Below are 21,815 nucleotides of genomic sequence, written 5' to 3' on the forward strand. Positions count from 1 at the left end.
ATGTATGTGTATATAATTATTATTAGGGTTTTTTCTGTTTCTGTTTTCTTTTTGCACTGCCATCCTGTGCCTGCTGTTCTTCTGTGTGAGTTGCGACTCAGTGGTGTGAAAAGATCCAGTTCCACATCTATTAAAGGCTTCATGTTTGGAGAGTGAAGTGATCTGATGGTCTGATGTTGTATGCTCACTTACACAGAATATTTGAATGGGGGTGTCATGTACTGTACACTTGCTTTATCACCCTCTGCGAATGGGTGTGAGTGTATATATGTATTGGTGTGCTTAAATTTAGTCTTTCATTAGATTTATGTGTACATGGACTATACAGTTTTTAAAATACTGATTTAGTTTTCATGAAAACTGTGTTTCAGTACTTGTAATGAAACGTTTTAGATTAAAAGCAAGAAACTCAAGCGCCTCAGTTTAATTGGAAAGTCCAAAAGGTTTTTTGTTCTTTTTGATTGCTTGTACACTAAGATATAATTGCCAATATTTTTGGACTTTGTAATAAATAATACATTTTTCACCTACTCAGTGACTTCATTTAGTCATATGAGTAATACCTTGTTCCCTTCAACAAGGGGAAAGATCATACACGATGTCCTTATCTATATAAACATCAAAGTCCACAGTTTCCTTTAATGCATATTCTTAAAAACAAAGTCATCGTTTGAGCTTTCTGAATCAACAGAGGACTTGTAAGGAGGCAGGTATGCAATGCAAAATTATAATCAAAATCAGTACAGTGAATTTTTTTACATCTTAGTATGTGTTTGTGTGAGTGGAGGCATGGAGACTTGCACAGATATTAACAGGCAGGGAAATTTTTATGATGAAGAGTGTGTGTGTCGAGAGGAGGGTTTGCATGCTCGGATGAGTGAGGAATAGTGCATCAAAGCAAGTGTAGTGGTGAATATTCGAGTAGATAGAGTGTTAGCAGAGTCACTCTGTGTAGAAAAAGAAGTGCTTTTCCTTCTCATACTCACTCGCTGTCCCTCCTTCTGTGTCCCTCTCATTCACTGTTTCTTTTGTGGGAGGCTTCCGTACTCTAGTCCTCTTTTTAATCATAGTCAGCTTTTTAAGATTGTCATCTTTCTACATTCATGACCTTGCTTCCAACTTAACAGCGTTCGCATTCACTCGTCTCACCTCATTTACTTCCAGACACAAAGTCGACCTGGCACCTTATAAGCTGCTGCCTGTTTTAAGAAGTTGTAATCATGGCGAACATTCAAGCTAAACTCAACCGCCAAACCTCATTTCACTTACACACACAGACTCACACATCCCCCCAAAAAGATGAGACGATCTAATTTGGATGCCTGGACAAAAGTGCTCAGGCAAAGTAGCACTGCTGTGGGAATCAATCTGCAACCCAAAGGGGTTGTGTGCGGCTTACTGGCATCCTTTTCAAACAGCCTGCAGGCTAAAGTGAAATCCCAGCCACGCCCCACATATCACCCCATGTAATGTTTGAGGATGCGTTCAGCACTTACCGTAGACACGCAATATTTTACAGTCGATTTTTCCCCCCCTTCCACATGGGCCTTCTCCCTTTTTTGAATGCGGCGGACAAGTGCATTACCAATTCAGACCTTAATGGCAGCCTACATATCAGAGGAGATGCACTGGCTCGGTGTAATCTGACTTGTCTTAATTACAGGCAGTATTCAGTAATAGGCTGCTTCCATAGATATCAGCCATTAGAGCAATGTCTCTGGCAGGAGGGGTCTGATTGGCTACGAGGTAGGTGATAAAGAAGCCATGCCTCATTTCCCTCCAATTTTTTTGTTCGTACTTCCTTGTATTAAAGTCAAGCGTGAAGCTGGCAAAGGACTGTGTTAAACTGATTTATGTGGTCTTCTATTTGGTGGTAGCTAATCTGTGCTCCCTGACTGCATTGTCAGCAGTCAGCGTTCCTGTACATGATTTCACTGGATTAAAGCATTTTCCGAAAATTTTGGAGTTTAATTTAATCAACCCTTTTCTGATCTTGCTAAATTTGACATCAGAAGTGCGTTTTTTGTGCAGAAGTTGAATCTGCAACCTCAAACCAGTGGCGCTTACCTGCTAATTAAATGAAACCACAAGAAGAGTCCTCAAGTCCTCAGGAAAGTCCTTTTTTAAAAAGAGGATTTGACTGCTTCCCCGCTACTATTTTTGCAGGCTGGCTTTTCCCCCCTCATTACGAAGTTATGCATGCTGTTTGAGAACTCATAGTGTCATTTCCTTGAGTTTTTGTGTGTGCTGGATGCTGTGATTTACATTCATGTAAAAGATGACCGAAATGATATTGACTATATATTCGCAATTGTTCCATCTCACCTGTTCACATTGCTTTCATTAGAGCCAAAGCATGTGATCTGATGACATAATACTGTATGTTTGAGTAATTCCACAGATGGCTTCACCATCCATTTCAAATGCCATAAAACAAAGTCAAACCATTAAAGATAATATACCCATTATTAGTATGGAAATTTGAAATGGAATGCCACAGAGTACTGAAAGCTTGTCACTTGAGTGACAGTTAAAGACACTCCTGGTTCAGTGCACTGTATTTAAGATGTGTTTGATGTTTTTCAAACTCCATATTTGGCACATTATGCTCGGGTGGCAGCTCACACCTTGTTGGTATTTAAGACAGATTTCAGCGAATATTACTGGATTGTGGTGGCGGTTACATTTAAGGGTGCAGCTCCCTCATAACAGGGAGGTGTCGTCTGCTGACAGATCACTGTCTGGATGAGAGAGCACAGCAGCATCCCACCTCATTACCGTAGCAACACACTAACCGAGGGACCGACACACTGCTCGCTGTGATTAAGATGTAAATTTCCTCTAATTGGAATGTAAATTCATACATTTATATGAAGACGTCAGCTGTCAGATTGCAATATTGTGTCCTTTTTTCTCCCTCTCCCCTGTTCCCCAAGCAGGGACTAGGTGCCTGTAATCTGTATCATACTCCCGCAGCCCATCCTGGGATTTGCCGTTTGTTTAATGGCGGGCCCATTGTCCTGCATCCAGCCCGTCATTGTAATGCTTCCCATTCATGTTTCTGTGTTTTGTTGCAGTCTGATTTGCTCTCGCTACCTGTGTTTGTTCCTCCATGCATGGCTGAGCCGTCAGGGCTTTGGGGATGGGGAGGGACTTTGAGACGGGGCCGGGGTCATTGGGTGGCCGTATTTTGTGTGTGCATCGATTACTTCTGCTGAATGTTCCTCAATGCAAATAAGTCTGCCACTTTGAGAGGAAGCACATGTATCTGAAGTAATTAATTTTACCCTTGAATGCCAGCTGTGGTGTTGGTGTGATGTGTTCCAAATTGAGCTTTCTCACCAAAAAGGTGTTAATTTAGGGATTTGGCAGATGAAGTAAGTCTGTTTGCCAGTCTGTATGGCCAATGAAACTGGGATGCGCCATTTTTGTCCTGCTAATTCAGAGATTGTGCTCAAAGCACCTTGTCCAAGTTATGTCATTGTCTGCTTACCACAAATCAGTATATGACAAACAGAGTAGCTGTCTAATTTAGGGATTTGTTGGGTGGATGAATGAGCAGGTGCCTCATGTTTACAAAGGTGTTAACATTTTATATTGTTTTTATAAGTTATGACTTGTTGACTTTGTAATGTTAGCACATGACATTGTTCCTGCTCTTTGCAAGAATAGAAAGTTAACATATTATTATAACTGGTACTTCTATTTAGTGAAATGCAAAAGTCATGAAGTACACGTCATTTCTTTATACTTTGAGAGTTTGTTGTAATTTTTTAAAGTGATGTTGAGGAGTAATTCTTTTCCCAGCTTTCTGAAGCTCTTTCAAAGTTTTTATTTGGACGTGGGCTTCTTTTCCCCCTCACTTTCAGTCGGGTCCTTGTAACTAATACTTTTCAGAGGAAGGTTTTTGGTTTGTTTGTTTAGTCACTGAACATTGACCTATGAATCATTCAAGCATAAAAACGAGATACTTAACTCAAAGGATGAACCAGTGTTGTGTCTAGACAACACTGGTTCAACAAATTGGCAAAGAACCAATTCTGAATTGTGTCTTTCGGCACTTTGTGACTAGCAGCCTGTGACAAACACACATTTGTTCGGCATTCTTTGCTTGAATCTATGAAAAATGCCAAAGTTAACACAGTTTGACAGGCATAAAATAGTATTTTTGTACCAAGAAGGTGATCCTCAGAGAGCTATTGTCCGAAATCTCATGGTGTGCAGTGTGTCCAGAACAAAATTGAGGAAACCACTCAAGTGGAGGAGAAAAATTAGAAGTGGCAGGCCTAAAAAAGTATATCCAGCAGACGAACACTGTCGGGAAGTTATGTCTTTAAGAAATAGGAAAAGCCACCTTTGTTTTCACGCAACAAGCTTTACCGGTACCCACCAGAACAGGTTGTGTTCTGATGACAAATCAGATCTGACAAATTCACACAGAAGTACACTACACATTATTTCAATTAGGAAACATACAAGAGCAACGACTTAAATTCTATTTTTAAAGGAACTGTGTCTTATCTTTTCCTTTCTTCTAAAAAACCACTATACATTATCTCTGGTGATAAAACACTGGAGAATTACACTGTCTCATTGTAAAATACACATTGATTTTTAACAGTGGCTGTTATATAATTATGATGTTCTGTTTTTTTTGTAACAAGGAGGGATCTAAAACAGTAGAAAACAGTTTTTATCTCTGCTAAACATTAACAAATTTATTTGATTGATCCGTAACTCATAAGTCTCAGAGGTATCATTAAGGTGCAAACACCCTTCAGCCATTGAGAGTTTGTATTTATAGACCACATACACCTGTAGCTGCGAGTTCATCATTAGTGAATAAATTTAGTGATCAGTTGTGTAAGAGACATCGATGACTGGCTTGTGTAATCTTGTCCACTGGACATGTTTCGATGAACACAAACAACAGCAGGCGGATTTAATTTAGTTTGTTCCTGAATTGTACAGATTGAAAAACACCTGAGGGTGTGTGTTGGGGATGTTGCATATCTCCTGTACATTCCAATCAGGCACAGGTAGTGTGTGAAATTTCTCAAGTCACGCAAACCTGTCTTGGAAGCTGGTTCAGATACTGTAATTGCTGCAGCATTTTCATGGTTTTTCACACGCTTTCTGAAATTGTGAAGATACTAATTTCTGTGTGTGTGTGTGTGTGTGTGTGTGTGTGTGTGTGTGTGTGTGTGCGCGTGCCTGAAAGCCTTAATCTAAAAAAAATAAAATAAAATTAGAATCCTTTAAGAAAATGTGATATGTTCACAATACATCAGTGTGCGAAGCGTGCTGCAGGGTTTGACAGCAGCATGTGTTGATGTTGTAGGGTGCAGGAAATTAAAACACTGGAGGTCTCAGGAGAAACCTCTAGGCTATGTCAAGCTGGGAAGAAAAGGAGAGAGAGGGTGACACAACAGCTTCCTATTTTTATGTCCAGCAGACAATGCAGTTGGTAAAAAGCAGGTAAGTCCGTGCAGGCCTCTTGTGTGATGTTCTGTGTGGCCGAGCCTGGCATTCTCATGCACTCTGATTCCAGTTAAGGGTTGAGCTGTACGCCAGGAATCCTTACTATGCTGCCACAGCATGTCTGTGCTACTCCACCCACTTGTGGCACCAAACCTGCACAACGTGCCTTCCCTCAATTAGCTCTCCATCAGGAAGGAATCCTAATAAACCTGCTTCTTTCACTTCCACTCTATCCATCATCTTCAGTTTATTAAACCGAATCAACAGCGTGGAAATCTGATACGTTCTCAGCCACTGTTTCCGTTAACCAGGAATCTGCCTGTGGTCAGGTGAACCGGTTGGCTTTGCTCATGTGGGTTATTTTCAGTTTCTACATGATCCTGGAGAGCGGAGAGCGCACCATCCTTAGCAACTTAAAGTTACACCCGTCACCTGATTGCTTGCATGTGCAAGTGCATGATCTTTTTTTGCTTTTGGTGCCAAAATAAGGGATTCATGGGTCTCTAATATATGTATATATTGAGGACTGTAGTAAACTATTTTCAGTACAGGAGTGAGAACTAATATACTTTTAGTTTTAACATTGTTTTACCACACAGCACCACACAACTAGCAAAGCTTGGCTTACTATTATCACATCAGACATACAAGAGTAGAGGTAGGAAGAACTGGGGCAGATAGAGAGACAAACAGAGGAAGAGAGAGAGAGACCATTTTGTCCCCCAGGTATGACAGAGTCACTCATGCAGAAAGATCCCACATGGAGGGAGGTGGGAGAGTGGGGTGGTGGGGGTGGGGGGCATGAAGGAACTCTTGGCTTCCTCTCCTCGTTTGTACCTCCCTTCACTGAAAACACATCTGTCTTCTTTTCTCTGCCACACACCTTTTCTGCATCCTTCGCTCACCTTCTCACTCCAGTAATGGAGTTTTGTTTTTTTTCACTGTTAACAGCTTAAACCGTTTTCTCATATTTAAGGCGTGAGGATTTCTTCTCACAGTTCATGCCACCTGCGATATTTTGTCAAACTTTGTGGGAATTGAGTGGCTGGTTATTGCAACCTGTGTCTTTTTTTTCTAGCTTTGGGTTTTTTGGCCTTCGGACACGGCGCCGTTACCATTACCCCAAGCAGTCTGTCTTACATGCAAATATGTGTCGGCTCTACAGCGATCACCATTTTGGTCCGCAGCAGAGCTATCTCATGGCTGCATGCATTAAAACAATTAAACTTTGCCCCTCCCCCGCCACAACAATCATTTGCGGATGTGTTGGGTGAAATTTAGCAAGAAATTATCATTTTCTGAATCACTTCACTCTGCTTGCTCTGTGTTTGTTTCATTCTTTCTCTTCCTCCATTTCGTCTTTGAGCTCCTTAAAAGACTTGGAGCCCCCTGCATGTTCTTCTTTTTGCTTCTTTTCTTCGTACTTTTTTTCATCATTATCCAACAGCACTTTTCTTTGCGTGCAAATGCTTTCTGAACGCCGTCCTTTCTTCCCTTTCAGGCTGGATGTCATTGTTGCTGCCTGTGGGCTGGGTGTATTTATTTAGGGGTAATTGGTGTGTGGATGAGTGAGGTAATGAGGTGCATCCACACTTGGCTGCTCCCCTCCCTGAGATCCTGAGACAGACGTAGCCTAGCTGGGCTCCGGTTGGAGCTGTACCACACTGCTGTCTCCGCCACACAGGTCAGAATGGCTCTTTCATACCCAGGTGGACAAATACAATCGCTGGGGCTGATACCTCAATGAGGCGTCTGAAGTGGTGTGTGTATGTGTGCATGAGCGCATTTCCATATGTGTTCATGTGCATGTGTTTGTGGGTGGAGATTGGGGGGGTGGAAAAACAGCGCTAGGCTGTGTGCTTGTCTCTGTCTCGAGTCCTTGTTTGCCTTGCAGCTTGTGTTTGTATAAGTGATTTTCCCTGTGTGTTTGTAAGTGCATGTATATCAGGCTGAGTGGGTGTTCAATGGAGCTCAAGGAGGACCTTTGGCTTTCATAGCCCCCTGCCAACCTCAAACTGCCCCTGATGTCCTGCAGAGTTACCTAATGATTTCACTTACACCTCCCTTATCTGTCTGGCCCGTGTGGCAGGAACCGTCTGACGCTTCAGCCTTTACATGCCATTTGCTGCCTCATATCCTGTGAAATTCAATTGCACAGCTCTAACTGTAGCCAGAGTCGTGGGATCTCCCTCTCTTACTCGCTCTCTTTCTCTTGCTCTCTAGCTCTGTCATCACACGCTCTGTCTCTCCCCCAGTCTAGCGTCTTGCATGTATTTGTAAATACAAACATCTGTACCACAACACATTTTCCCACATTATATCAGAGCAACCTTGCATTTTAGTGCTTTTGCACTCCAAAGTTGACACTTCATTACCCCGCAGTGTGTTGGTGACAGACTTTGAATGAGCGGTAGAAGTTTTAAACAGGAAAGCTTGGATGTTTGTGGGCACCCACAGGTGTTCAGCAGATAATATTATGCATAGATTGTTTTGTTGTTATCAGGGTAATTGGTGTGGACCTGCCAGCCTTTGATAGACACACAATTACTGTATGTGATGCATAAGTGGACTCATTTTACGGCAGGATTTTGAGTTGCTAATGGTGCATTATTCAGCTTTTGGTCTGTCCCCAAAAGTGCCGGGCCAAATCAAACACGCCGCTCCAGGGTAATTGAGGCCCACTCCGCACCCCCTGCAGTGAGCAAGGCAGAACTGTAATCCCCTGACAACTCTGACTTGGCCCCAATCTGGCAGGCCGCCCATTTCCCAGCAAAACGCCTAACTCCACATCAGGGAGAATGAAGAAGCTGATAGTCACATCTGAACTGCTTTCCAATTCTGCTATTCTTTTGATATCAACGGTACTCTGTAGCCACCGCTATACTTTCTTTTTCTTTTAAACTTCACAGAATATAATTGCACACTAATTGCATGGCTTAAACTAATATTCTTACTCATTAGTCTCCTCAAGCGTTTGTGGTTTTGTGATCAAAGGTTTTTGACAATAAACCTCACCACCCTAACCACAGAAAAGCTTTTCCTTAAAAAAAAAAAGAAACACTGCAATAGTTTTCTAAAGCTCAACCAGCAAAATGAAACACATAGTAATTACAAAAGCATTTTTCTGAAATTAGTAAAACTGTGTTATTTTGAGCGATTGTAACCTACCTAACCTAAATAATAACCAACCTACAACTGCAATATGCTAGTGGTACATACCAAGGGTTCATACATTTCACATTAAACTTTTTTCAGTTGCCCATAACTTCAAAAAGTCCACAACTGGAGCTGCAGAGGTACACAGCTTTAAGACATGAAACACTTTCATTCTGCACACGTCATATTTAATTCTCACGATTCAGTTCTTTTAACATATTGAAGTTAATAGTGCTTCATAATTGGCACAAATGCAACATTATCTAATCATTGAAAAAAAATCTCTGCACTAGTTGTATTGTCATACTTGACATTATAAATTAGTTTATTTAAAATAAACCCTCATAAGAGCTTATTTAAGATCCAGTTTAAGATGCTAAAATTATTCCTGTTGAGTTAATGCATTGATTCATCACTTCCTTCTTCTTCCTTTCTTCCTTCCTGCATGATAAGGACCATTTTCTAGTCACTCATATAACTGTAAATGACACTTTCCGTGCAGTAATTTTTTTCCTCAACGACAATCCTAACATTTTTGCACTTTTAGAGAAAAGAAATGCATGAAAAAATACACCAAATAAAATTTCTCATGCCTAATAGGTCAAGAAGTGAAACAAAAAACTGTGATTTTATGAAAGGGTGTTTAAAACACCTGCACTGTTTGATGAAACATCTGCTTTTTTGAAAATCTTGCTGTAAAATCCTTTTTTTGCTTTGGAAGCTTATTACAGTGATCATTGCAGTTCAAAGAAGTGATTTGTAGCTGCACCAACATTTAATGGGTTCTCCCTTAGTCAATACTTTTTGACTAGCCTAGTTTCATGAAAATCATCTTGGTTGTTTTGTGCACATTCATGCTGACAAACAAACAATAGTCACAGCCATCTATCTATCTCAGAACATTTGTTTCTTGTCATTCTTTTAAAATCTCGACATTCTCTGAAGTGTCACCTCTTATGGGGTCATTTGCAGGGAGGGTATAACATGCATTTAGCGCTGTCTGATTCTTAACTTTAGCATGTGTTCTCCCCAGGCCTTGGCTCACTGTTTTAATAGCTTTAGTAATGCTTCACAATTAACACTCAGCCAGCGCTCTGGGTTAGGTCATGGCTGGTGTTTTTCAGGCTAAATTAGAAAACACAAAACAAGAATTCCCCATCACCCACAGTGTTTTTAGGACCTAGTGGTTATGGGCAAAATGGAAGGTGGTGAATTTTTTGACAGGGAAGCCGAGGTGATGCCTCATTCCCTTTGACATCTTGAACACCCTAAAGGTGGCTTTGCCAACAGTCTACCCAGGAAGCACCTTACCTAGCTGTGGCTAAATTTACACAACCACCTGCCCACAGGGAGGGAACTAGAGAGGAGAGCAGAGGTGGAGGTGGAGTGGCGATGGAGGGCAAATGGGGGAGAGAGAAGGAGGGGGGAGGGACTGAAGTATGTTGGTGTGCAAGAGAAATTCAATACAAAATATGTTTACGTAGTTACTTTCAGTCCTATTTGTTGTTTTAATTTACCTCAGATGGGAGATATTTTCCAGTTTATCGTCTGTTGTAAAGGAAAAAACGTATTCCACCTGTACTGTGTTATTTACGCGCCCCCCCCCCCTTTTTTTTTTTAAATGATTGGCCTGGTGGTGTGCCTGTTTTACAAGCACTCTTTAACTCCATTAGCTCACCATTTGTGCTACAGACAAAATTCAAACAGGTTTGGAAAGAAGAGAAGACGCGATTTAAGGGAATATTCTGTGATTTTCTGTAGCACCAAGCACAAGGTACTGCTGTCTGAACAGAAATATCAGCTGTGCCTAGATTTTACTATGTGAGCTTTACATTACTTTACATTACATCCTTAACCATTCTGGACTTAGAGAGAAACTTCAAATAATTTCTGAAAAATATGAATATTTTTGAATTTTACAGCCAAAATTACAAAATAAATCCAGACGGCTTGTATGAAAAAGATGAAAAATTATGTTTTCAACCAACATGTCTGTGGTCTGCAGTAACACCAGTTTTTACTTCTTACAGATGTTTTAAGTTTCCTTGCCCACAAGTCTTCTAAGGTCACCACAGGTCAGAGTCATTGAGAACGAAGCTCCATGCCAACGTCCATGTGGCTGACTTCAAAAAATTATAACGAGAATGACTACTCGTCCGTGGTGTACAGTTCTATTGGATATATAGTGTTCAGCTATTAATGCCAATACTACAAGAGCTGTTTTGGTTTTGTGCTCAGAGTAGCTGCCAAACAGATTGTTACTGAAAATTCAGTAATTAAATGAGATGTCAGCGTGTGATAAATTATCTGTCGGCTTATTTACACATGATTATGATTGTTTTATGAATAGGCATAAGTATTAACCACTTAAACCATATTTATGCTTTTTATAAATTTACTGAAAGCATGCTTATATTGAAGCTCCCAAGATGGACAGTCGAATAGAATGGTAACAATTCTAGATGCTCCCCAATGGCAGAGTTCAGGCTGATTGCCTGTAGGCTGATGTGGAGTGAATGGCCTTAGAGGCTCTAGGCTGGTCTATGTGTGGCCCGGCTGGTCCAAGTCAGCAGTAATGACTGGCTTTGGCCAGCATGCCTGTTAGTGTGAATGGGGTTACTCTGGGCAACACCTTTTCAGCTGGGTCCTATGAAGTCCCCAGTATGGTGGTCTTTGTCCACACAAGGGCTGTCCTCTCAGCAAAAAGGGCTTCTTTTTTGTGAGGACTATCAACTGGTGATGGATTATACCCACCCTTCTTTATTCATCCGGGCAGGGTAACAGAGAAAGATGTGAGCGAGCATGTATGTCTTAGGTATACGCAGATATGTATGTAATGTCACACTCAGCATAAAAAGCATTACATGTGTAAATGTATAGTTTTCTTTGGTGAACCTGACGTGATCCCCACAGTTTGTTTTTCGTCAGATTCTCTTTTCCTGAATTTTTTTCTTCCTCCTTAGCTTCAACCATCTTTTGCTAAATCTTAGTTGTTTGACTGCTGCTTGGCTCCAAAAGATTTAGCAGGTGAACTTCATGGCAGAAACCTGCAATTGGAGAGACTGTTCGGCCCCAGTGTAAAGAATTGGCCCATAATTCTTATACACAGCTGTGCCTTTGTTTACAAGTGTATATGCTGCCATTTTCAGTTGCAGACACGCTTAACAAGAGTGCTGGTGTCATGTGCATCTCATGGCTTACATTGCAGTAATGCTATGTGCAATTTGTTAGTAAGAGAGGTAAGAGCAGGTTAAGTTTATAAACTTGTAGTTTTAATATCTTCACGTGCAGCACTGAAGACATTTTAAACGGACGATGATATATTGTTGTGTTCTCCTTTTATTTTGATTTTGCCTTCAGTTCTGGTCTTTTACTTGCACACTAGACTTCGTCTGTGAGAGTCATTACCCTACACCCCTCCCGAGGGGTCAGCCACTTACCCAGGCTGACACAGTAACCTCCAGACGACCTTTCGCTTTGCCAAATGTTATGCCTGTAAACTGCGTGAACTCTTATCACAGTAAATGATGAAAGAAAGAACAAGACTTGTTAGTGGGAGCTAAAGCCGGGTTTAGGTAACCCTAGATGTACAATTCTGCTTTGTGCACTCATGTTGTAAGTACCTCTGTGTGACACATGCATAGGAAAGTAGCCGTGCGTTGTAGACTGAGTGCAGCACCGAAAAATACATGAATAATAGATGACAAAATATCTGTGGAAATGTTCTAGGTTTTATTTTTTTATTTTTTCAAATTTGTATTTATTTATTTTTTGGGTTACTGAAACAGTGACAGACGATTTCGTGAAAGGGTAGTAGAGTTTTTGAAGTAACGAGCGCTTCATAAAACATGCAGCTTTAGTGCATATCGAATCTACTGTTAGTGAGATTTAGCATTGTTAGCTGGATAGTTTTGCTGTCTTCGGAAAGAGTCTATTCCCCACTGTTGCTAGTATTTATGCAAAGCTATGATGACTGGTGCTTCCTCCAAACTCACCCTGAGGTGAGACATATGAATTGTTTCAGTGCTCCAATCACCTCTGCAAGTAAAAAAAATCAAAATCTCAATTATTTCTTTACATTGTTACTTCTGTTATTCTTCTGATTTAAAATATAAACAGATTTCATATACACTTGCACCTGACTTCATTAGGTAGAAGTCCTCATCTCATCTTTTTGAAAACAAATATTTAATCAGTCATATGGCACCAACTCAGTGCATTTACACATAAGAACAGGATCAAAACAACCTAATGAAGTTTAAGGGACATTGAGTGTGATATAGTAGTTGCTGTCTGACTTGCTGGTCTGAGTTTTTCAGAAACTGCTGATCCACTGGGATTTTTCCACACAACCTCTCTAGAGTTTACAGAAAATGGTCCAAAAACCCCTCCGAAAATATCTTTTGAGTAGCAGTTCTCTGACTCAAAATACCTTATTGATGCCATAGGTCAGAGGACTGACTCCCTTGAGCTGGTAAGAATACAGAAGTAAACCAAATAATCATTCAGAAGAGCATCTCTGAGCACACCACTTACCGAACCCTGAAGCAGATGGGCCACAGCGGAGAGAGACCTCACTGGGTATCATTCCTGGCAGCTAAGAACTGAAACTGAGGCTACAATTTGCATGAACACACCTCAGAAGAAAATCATCGCCTGGTCTGATGAGTCTTGATTTCTGCTGTGACATTCGGATGAGAATTTGGCCTAAACACAAGATCATGGATCTGTTTTGCCTTGTATCACAATTCATGCTGTTGGAGGAGGTTTAATGGTGTGGGAGAGATTTGACTCACTTTGAGCCGCTTAGTACCGATTGCACATCATTTAAATGCAGAGCATAACTTAGTATTGTGTCCATCTCTGTATCACCACAGTATACCCATCTTCTAGTGTCTGCTTCCAGCAGGTATTTCTTGAATATGACAATTAGTTCACTGTAGTCAAATGGCCTCCACAGTCACCAGATGTCAATCCAGCAGAGCACCAGCTGTGTAGTGCTGTCATGTCATTATTTACCAAAGTCTCTCAGAAATGTTTCCAGCACCTTTCTGAACCTCTGCCACAAAGAATTAAGGTAGTCGTGATGGTAAACGGATTCAGCTAGTTAGGTGTACCTAACAAAGTGGCCCGTGTGTGCATATTGGAAGTAAAATTTAAAGTAAACTTGATTTGTAGCCCCCCAAAAAACAGGGAGAAATGATACACTTCACCTGTAAACACCAATAGTTGGTAAATCATTGTCAGCTTAAATCTTATTGTTATAGCTCTGCTTTTCTTTGTTTTTTCTTACTAAATCATTTTAAATTCCCAAAAGTGTGATTGTTAAAGCAGGACATTAGACAACCTGCTCTTACTAAAGTTGCCAGTGAGGTTTTAGCTTGAGGATGCCAATATCAGAGTCACAGTTTGAGGGGTAAAATGTGTGTTTGAAGGATGGAGGGCACAAGAGATCCCCCAGATATGCTGTCATAACCCATGCAACCGCACTTTTTGCTATGGGCCTATTGGTAGTGAAAGCAGCACTTAGATATGTTTGTACTCTTCGCCCTCTATCCTTCTCCCTTTCTCCCCAGGCACCATGTCACTCCAGGGGAAATCCAGCACTCTCTGGCTATGCCCAAGTTCATAACACCAACTAACCCCCCTCTTTTCACTATCCACCATCACAAGGGTCAATGTGCCCTCACCCTACAATGCCCACGGTCTTTACCAACACTGCCCTCCAAAGAGAAACAAAACTGAACTGAAAAGAGACAAAATGGCCCCACGCCGCTTCTCCTGTCAAAGCTCTTGACAGGCCCAAGCGGAGGACCCCAGAGGAGGGTTTAGTTGAAGATGATGACGACAGATATAACAAGTTGTTGTGTTACAGCACAGTTACACTTTGGCCCTTGTTTGTCCATTTAGTTATTCAGAATCATCACAGAGCTAACTGATTCCCATGCATGTCATGTTTAGTAACATGACAGATACAATCAAATGCTGCTTTTTATCAGTCTGTGGAGCGTGAAGGGTAAGTGAGGAGTTAGCTATTCAAGAGAACAAGAATAAACATTCCATTAGGTATTAAAAAAAACTTGAAATATTGTCAGCTAATCAATTTCCTGTTTGGACATGCTCGCTTTTAATGAAATTCAGTCAGTTATTAGTCCCTTCCCCTTTTTCCAGTGTTAGGGAATATAATTACATTGAAAATGCTTACTCATCCTTCTGCCTGCCTGCTGCCTACTCTGTCAGATGCATTAGGCCATGAAGCGGAATAGATGAGGAGCCTGTGTCTGTATCTGTCTATCTGTCAGTCCTCCTGACTGTCTGTATGCCTGACTTTTAGATTATCCCGGATCAGGCAGCAGGTGACATGGTGAGCAGGTGACCATCACCCAATTACCAAAGAGAAACTTGAGAAAGCTCCAGTGTAGTTTGCGTTTGTTTCTTTCTTCTCTTGTCTCCTGAAAAAGGAAAAGGAAAAAGCTTTATCAGGTAGCATGCAACTTAACAAGCAAGAAAATGCATCCGTCCTTTCATGCGTATTTTTTGCTAGTATTCAAATGACGCTGAAGGTTAAATATACTACAATAAACCATGTTATTACCGAAAAGAATGCAGAATAAAATCCCAAATTTTCTAAAAGTGATTAATAATGTCAAATTAATTTGACAAAATAAAAGGATGAGAACAAATTTTTACTTAAAAATTTCAAAGTCTAAAGGAGAAAGACTTTGCTAGTCAACAGGTTATTCTTAGGGCAAGGCCAGGGATTGTGTTACGCTCTTTGTTACCACAAAAGAAGAGAAAGGTAGAGCTTCTTCTCAGCTTTTGTTAGGTGCAGGTGGGCTAGAATTTCCAAAGTGATTGGCATAAAGGATTTATGCCGGGTTGTTTCTGCATTTTTTTTTCTGGGAAGGTGGCGGAAGTATTCTCCGAAATTGCCAGGGTAAATGTGCTCATAGTTTACTTGTCGAATAGAAAGGTTCATCACCTCATTATGTGGGTTTTTGGTGTGCTAAAGCCAATACTAGTTCCTATAGATACAGCAAATGATTTCCCACACAATGCTGTGAAACTTTAGAGTTGCGAGGGATTACAGCGCTGGCAGGCGATTTACCTTGGTTTAGTCACTGAACAGATCAGCAAGTCTACCAGTTTCAGCCGTGAAACAGTCTGCTGCCATTTTGACCCTTGGCTGGTTGTAGAAATGGGGCTGGAAATGGAAGACATTGACCTGGTGTCACGGACAGATGTACACATTAGTTTACAGTGGCTGCACTGCAGCTGTGCCGCTCAAGGAAATGGAATTGGCAAAAGGTATCACCTCTAATGTGACCGCAGTCTATGAATACTGGACCTAGAGCTATATATTAAAAATACATTTTGTCGAATTGTTCTGCATTAATAAAATGACCCAAGCTTATCTTATTGGTAACAGCATGTACCCAGATTTCAGTCACTTTTTCTCCACTGCAATTGTAATGACTTCAATGTAGAGAAGCAATTTTCAGTTTTATGTAATTTCAGTGAAATCACCGAGTTTACGAAATGCTGTCAGCATTACAGCACTGATTGATTAAGTAGGTGTTTATGGTAAATATCTTGTCACTTCCTTAAACATATTCCTGTGCCAGCTAATCTGATTGGAACAGCCAGACCGGTCATCATGTGTTCTAACAAGGTGTTGGGTTTCCCATCGTCCTAAGCTGTACAGTGACACGGGCCATTTGAAAGTGTGGCTAAAACTCTATGGAAGAAATGACTCGTTAAATTAGCACCTAATACTCCAGTCATTAGCAAGCCGTTACCACCACTGGAATGCCTTTGATGGCGCTGCTTTGTGTGAGTAGGTCCCTTGTAAGCTCCACTTGGAAAAATATCTCCATTTAGATGTTGGAATATTGCACAACTGCTTTGCATTGTAACGCACACAAGCAAAACAAAAGAAGATGCCCAAAACAGTGATTTAGTGTGTTCTCTGACCCTTAAACGACTGACGTCATATCCACAAATAAAACTACAGAGAGTGGAAATGACCGGGCAGCATAAAACACCGTATTCTCTGAGAAACAGGTCTTTGGGGTCTTTGGTAAGCTGAAGGGAATTGTCCATTGTGGGGTGATATTAGTAACCCTCTTAGGCAAAGCTAGTCTGTGGGCCGACCCCGAGGGCTCATTTCAAGTGCTTAGTGCTCGTTTGGAGCTTTGTCACCCCTCGCCCTGTTGCCAGCATGGCCCCATCCCCTCTGGCTGTGGTGGCGGAGCTGTACCACAGACCTTTACCCCTGCCCACCACCAGGGAGGGAACACTGACATCACAGCTCTAAGACACACACTCACGCACGCACACACACACACACATTGACTAAGATTGTAGCACACATCCAATTTCACATTGCCCCCCTCCACCACGGCACCACAGCCAATGGTCTATTTTCCCGCCGTCCACTCCTTTCCAACACCCACCCCCCACCCCTCGCCCCTTTCTTATGTTTTTCCTCTTTCTCCACCCTCGCGAAGGTTGCCAGGCAGCAAAGAAAGACTTCACACACACATACACCCCACTATGCCTCTGAGGGTTATCCGGATGTCCTTGTTTACATCATGGAGTGTGCAGGTCGTAGGGAAGCAGATTCAGAGCCTCCCTGACTATGTCTCTCGAAGTCCTACACTGACCTCCATTCATTTGTTGTCAGTGTGAAATGCTCAGGGCAGTAATGCATTTGCTGTAAACATTGCTACAATAATCTACTGTACTTACAATGCTTTTAAAATATTTGGTGTAAATTTCAAAGATAAATTCAAAATTATTGAAAATAATTTGATTGTCTTCATGCATTTAGCTGTGGTTAGGATTACTTCATTTGGTATAGAAGAGAGTTTTTTGGCTCTGATAACATTTATCGGCTCTTATATTGGCTGTGTGTGTGTGTGTGGTGGTTGCTGGCTGTTACTAGGCTGTCTTTTCCCTGTGTGTCAAACCAATCGATTGGTTTGTTTGCTCCTCCCTCCAACTTTGATGTTACCATTGATTGTTCTCATCTGCCCCTGAACTCAAAGGTTAGAGGAGCTGAGCTGCACTTCTGAATTGCTTTGACCTTCGCTCTGCACATGCTCAGTGGGTTTACAGAGCCCAGAGCCAAACAGACATGGTGTAGCCAGGCCCGTGGGTGCGTGACAGCCAGACAACGGTGTGATGTCTTTTTTTTCCCCTTTAACTCACCCACTGAGGATGATGTATATGTGATTGATTTTTCTCCTACCTCTCTCTCTAACATGTTTCCGCTGCAGTGCGCTAAGCAGGACTGAGTCCAGGCTTGATCAATGCATTGTTTTTCTTTTTCAATCACACTCGAGTGAGCTGAAGACACGAAAGGTTACACAGGTGAGGTTTGGCAGGGTATGGAAGCAAAGCAGCGCTTCTGGAGGCCCCCTCAAGGCCGGTGTATGAGTTTGCCTGGGATGTTTGTGTGTGCGTGCGTGCATGTGTGTGGGGGGAAAAAAGGAGTGAAAGAAAGACTAACATGCAGAGAGAAGTTGAACAGATTCATGTTTTTCTAACAACTTCATCTTCTGGTCTCACCAGTCTTAGTTCATGCTTATTATGTGCCTCATGTTTGTTCTTCACTGGGAATCATTTTCCTTGCCTCTATGTAACCTTAGCTTTACCATCTCACATTAAATTACAGGTCCTTCACAAGTGTCTCAGTTCTCACCTTCCCTTAGATAATCTGCAGGAAGACTACTCTTCTTTCCTCTGTTTGCCTCACAAATGGTTTTCTGAAACACACACAAAGGCAATATGCTCAACAACTTGAGCTGTCGGCCACAGGAGCAGGAAGAGAAGGCTTCATATCAGACAAGAAGATCAGTCATTTAGAACACACTCAGGTGTTTCAGCACTCTAAAAAAATAAAGGCTGGAAGTCATCTACCCTGAAGGGGTAAAGAGTGCGGCGTTGTTCTGATTATCTCTAAGTAATGACGCTCTTAAACCCGTACCCAAACACCTAGTCATTAGGAAAAAGATAAGTATCTGTGGGAGTGGAAGGGCTCTGCTAAAGCTGGATGTCTGGAGGGGAAGGACGTGGCGGGCAGGGAAGGTTTACAGGGTTGAGGTGGGCTAGGTGTGGGAGTGCAGGCTTTGGCCAGTGGGTTTCAGATGTCATGGCAGATTCTTTCAGGGGGAAATTATAGGGTTTAACTTCTCTTGTACCCAGAATGGCAGTATTCTGATTTAACTTCCTCAATAGACACTCGGGCAACAAGCCACTCAGCACCATTGTCAGGGCCACACTTGACTCCGGAGATACTTCACCTCCTCTCACGCTCTCAACAGCTCTTCAAGACTTTGTTCATGGAGGGCCGCCGACAGCCTTTCATGGCAGATCTGGAGAAAGCAGAGCAGGCAGTGAAACCCCTCTTAAGCTTTATAGCAGTAAGCATGTTGATGTTTGGGGGGTTTACACGAGTGGCCCTCATTAACCTCTTAGCGTCTTTGTGCTTTGAGTTGGCACAGGGCTGCTCTGTAGATAAGCTTTACTGTAAAAGACTTTCTTGTAGACAACTGAGCACAATTTGTGTTACAGTAAAGCAGTCAGCGCTGCTGCACTGATGCAAATGCATCCATCTAGATTTTCCGGGCACAGTTGTGTTGGAACACACACTTTCTCTTACTTCATAAATGAGTGATTTTGTGTCCCATTCACAATTCTCCAAAACAACCCTAACACACACACACACACACACACACACACACACACACACACACACACACACACACACATATATATTCCCCATGAGGTGTAACAGACCTAAAGCTCTCTGAAGCATTTAGCAACACGCTGGCAGGTTTACTCCATGCTGCCAGTGCTGAGGGGAGTGCTGAAGCATCTAATGCAATTTCAACCCAACATGGCTCTCTGCGAATAAGCATCACTGAAGAGTAACATCTACTGTATGCTGATCCACTGCAGAGCTTTCTTCTTGCACTGACGCTCTGCCCCCTCCCTCTGTCCCTCTTCTCTCTCTCTGATTTGTGCAGAGACTGCATTTGCCTCCAGACTTGTCTGAGACAGTGAGTCGTGTGAGCAGGGGGGAGCTGGCAGGAGCAGCCGCGGTGGCGTCAGCCTGTGGCTCCGGCACTTCCGGCAACAAACACCTGGACTTCTAGAGCTCCCACACAGTCGCTATAGGCAACCAACACCTGGAATGCCGCGGCGTTGTCCTCTTCACTGCAGTGACCAGGTTGTTCCCTTGCCCACATAATGTCAACATCTATAACCCTGCCAGCCATTACCACCTGCCAACTGACACAGCCAGGGGTGAAGATCTAAACATCCACAGTACCTCTTCTCATAACCGACACATTTCTTCCTATATTTCACAGCTCTTCTTTTATTTACACTTAGTCTACATGCTTTTTGTTTTTTTCCTGACTCTGAAAGCTGATATTCACACAATCCACGCTGTCATTACGGACTCATTTCACTTTTGTTGCTAGCAAACCTTTTTCTGTTTTTCCTGCAAGCTGCAGAAACATAGAAACACTGTGTTGTTTTGAAATGTAATGTAAAAGTAAATGGCTGGTAAGGTGATGATTACTTAACCTAAATAAAATACAAGCTGGGTGTTTTTTTCAGGTTTGGTACATTTTGTAAGTTCTTTGTTGTTTTCTCTGCCTCTAGAGAATATGTTTACAAGCAAAGTGCAGCCGTTAATTTTTTTTTTAACCTTTCTTTACAGACAGACAGTCAAAGTAAATATTGAATAATTTAACTAATCTCTGGGCCTCTGTCGACTCACTCCACTTTACAAAAGTCTATAAATACAGTTTATTTTGCAGGTTGATCAAATTTTCTTATGTAAAAGTAAATAATAAACAATAAATATACAGAACATGGCACACACTATATTGTCGGTTTTTACTTTACTGCAGTTCAACGCCAACTCTGAGGAGAAAATAGACTGTGAGACTGGGAGGGACTGATCTCTGGTTTGCCTGACTGGTTTCAGGTTTGGATAGGGATGCCTCCATCTGACCCTGAGACTGTGCCTGTGAGTGATGTATACCTCCAGTAAGCAGAGCAGAGCAGGAATGTGGGCAGAGGGTAGGAGAGCTGAATTTGGGTGCAGGCTTCACACCTCATCAGGCATGTTTGCTGGATGAGCTGCTTTGCCATGACAAGCCCAAAAGAACAAATTAGGTCAAACGGTGACATGGAGAAACAGAGGAGAACAAAAAAATCAACATGAAAAATTAAATGTTTCATTTTTATTTTCCTCAGTCTGCTGTTGATGCCAGTTTGAATATTTTTGCTCGTAAAAACTGGCAGTATTGGTAACCATCTGCAACACTTGTCGGGAGAGGGTAGTGTTACCTGACGGATTCATACATGAGTGGAGCGCTCTTGTATCAGGTGTATATTATGAGCAAGAACGAGTTTTCGTACGCACGTCGCTTACGCATGTGAATGAAAGATAAAAACGCATTTTTTTAAAGTTATTGTTGCTGATGACATATTCAGGGTGCAAATTAAAGGTAGATTAAAATAGAACAGACTCATTTTGACACGTGTTTATGTTCCCGTTTCACTAGCATGCAAGTTTGTTGTTTTTTTTGTTTTACATTATTTAGCCCAAGTTTCTATGTCAGCATGCTGATTCACATTCTGTCTACTCGGTTCAGAAGCACTTGAGCTGATTGTTTTTTTAATTTATAAAATGTTTTGAATCAAATTTCGAATTTAGCATATGACTTATCATAGAGCGGATTTGTCAGCGTCCTCCCACAATGCAGCGGCTTATGATTAGCCAAGTGTTTGCCTGTTTTGTCACCTTTCTTCTGATTGATTCAGTTTTGTTGCTCAAAATGCAATGCGCCTTTATTACTAGGTATGTTACCAGTCTGTAAATGAAATCCGTATTACTGTCGCATAAGATGAACATTCGATGCTGTAGGTATATTATGCAGCTCTTCCTGAAGTAGTGTGGAGATTGCACATCTATATGTTTCTTAGCTAAAGCCAACTATTTGAATACAGTTGCTTTTACTTGGGTTTTATGGATTGTATTTTATCACATACTAATAAAGAAGTAAAAAGTGGGGTGTTTTCTTAACCACATTCAATAAATTTTTTCTGCATTAACTATTTCTCTGAGAAGTTTAGTGTAAAAGCAGATTCCCCTT

At 41.6% G+C, this 21,815-nt stretch overlaps 1 protein-coding gene across 1 annotated transcript in view; it reads left to right on the forward strand.

Moving 5' to 3' along the window:
- Positions 1 to 21,743, forward strand: part of elp4 (elongator acetyltransferase complex subunit 4) — a 55,053-nt gene extending 33,310 nt beyond the window's left edge. The window contains exon 10 of the mRNA XM_005745755.1: positions 19,671 to 21,743. Coding sequence (XP_005745812.1) covers positions 19,671 to 19,799 — 129 coding nt within the window. The 3' untranslated portion in view covers positions 19,800 to 21,743. The remainder of the gene's footprint in view (positions 1 to 19,670) is intronic.
- The last annotated feature ends 72 nt before the right edge of the window (positions 21,744 to 21,815 follow it).

This window comes from Pundamilia nyererei, unplaced genomic scaffold, assembly GCF_000239375.1.
Source record: "Pundamilia nyererei isolate P.nyererei 1_Seehausen unplaced genomic scaffold, PunNye1.0 scaffold00166, whole genome shotgun sequence".
NCBI lineage: Eukaryota > Metazoa > Chordata > Actinopteri > Cichliformes > Cichlidae > Pundamilia > Pundamilia nyererei.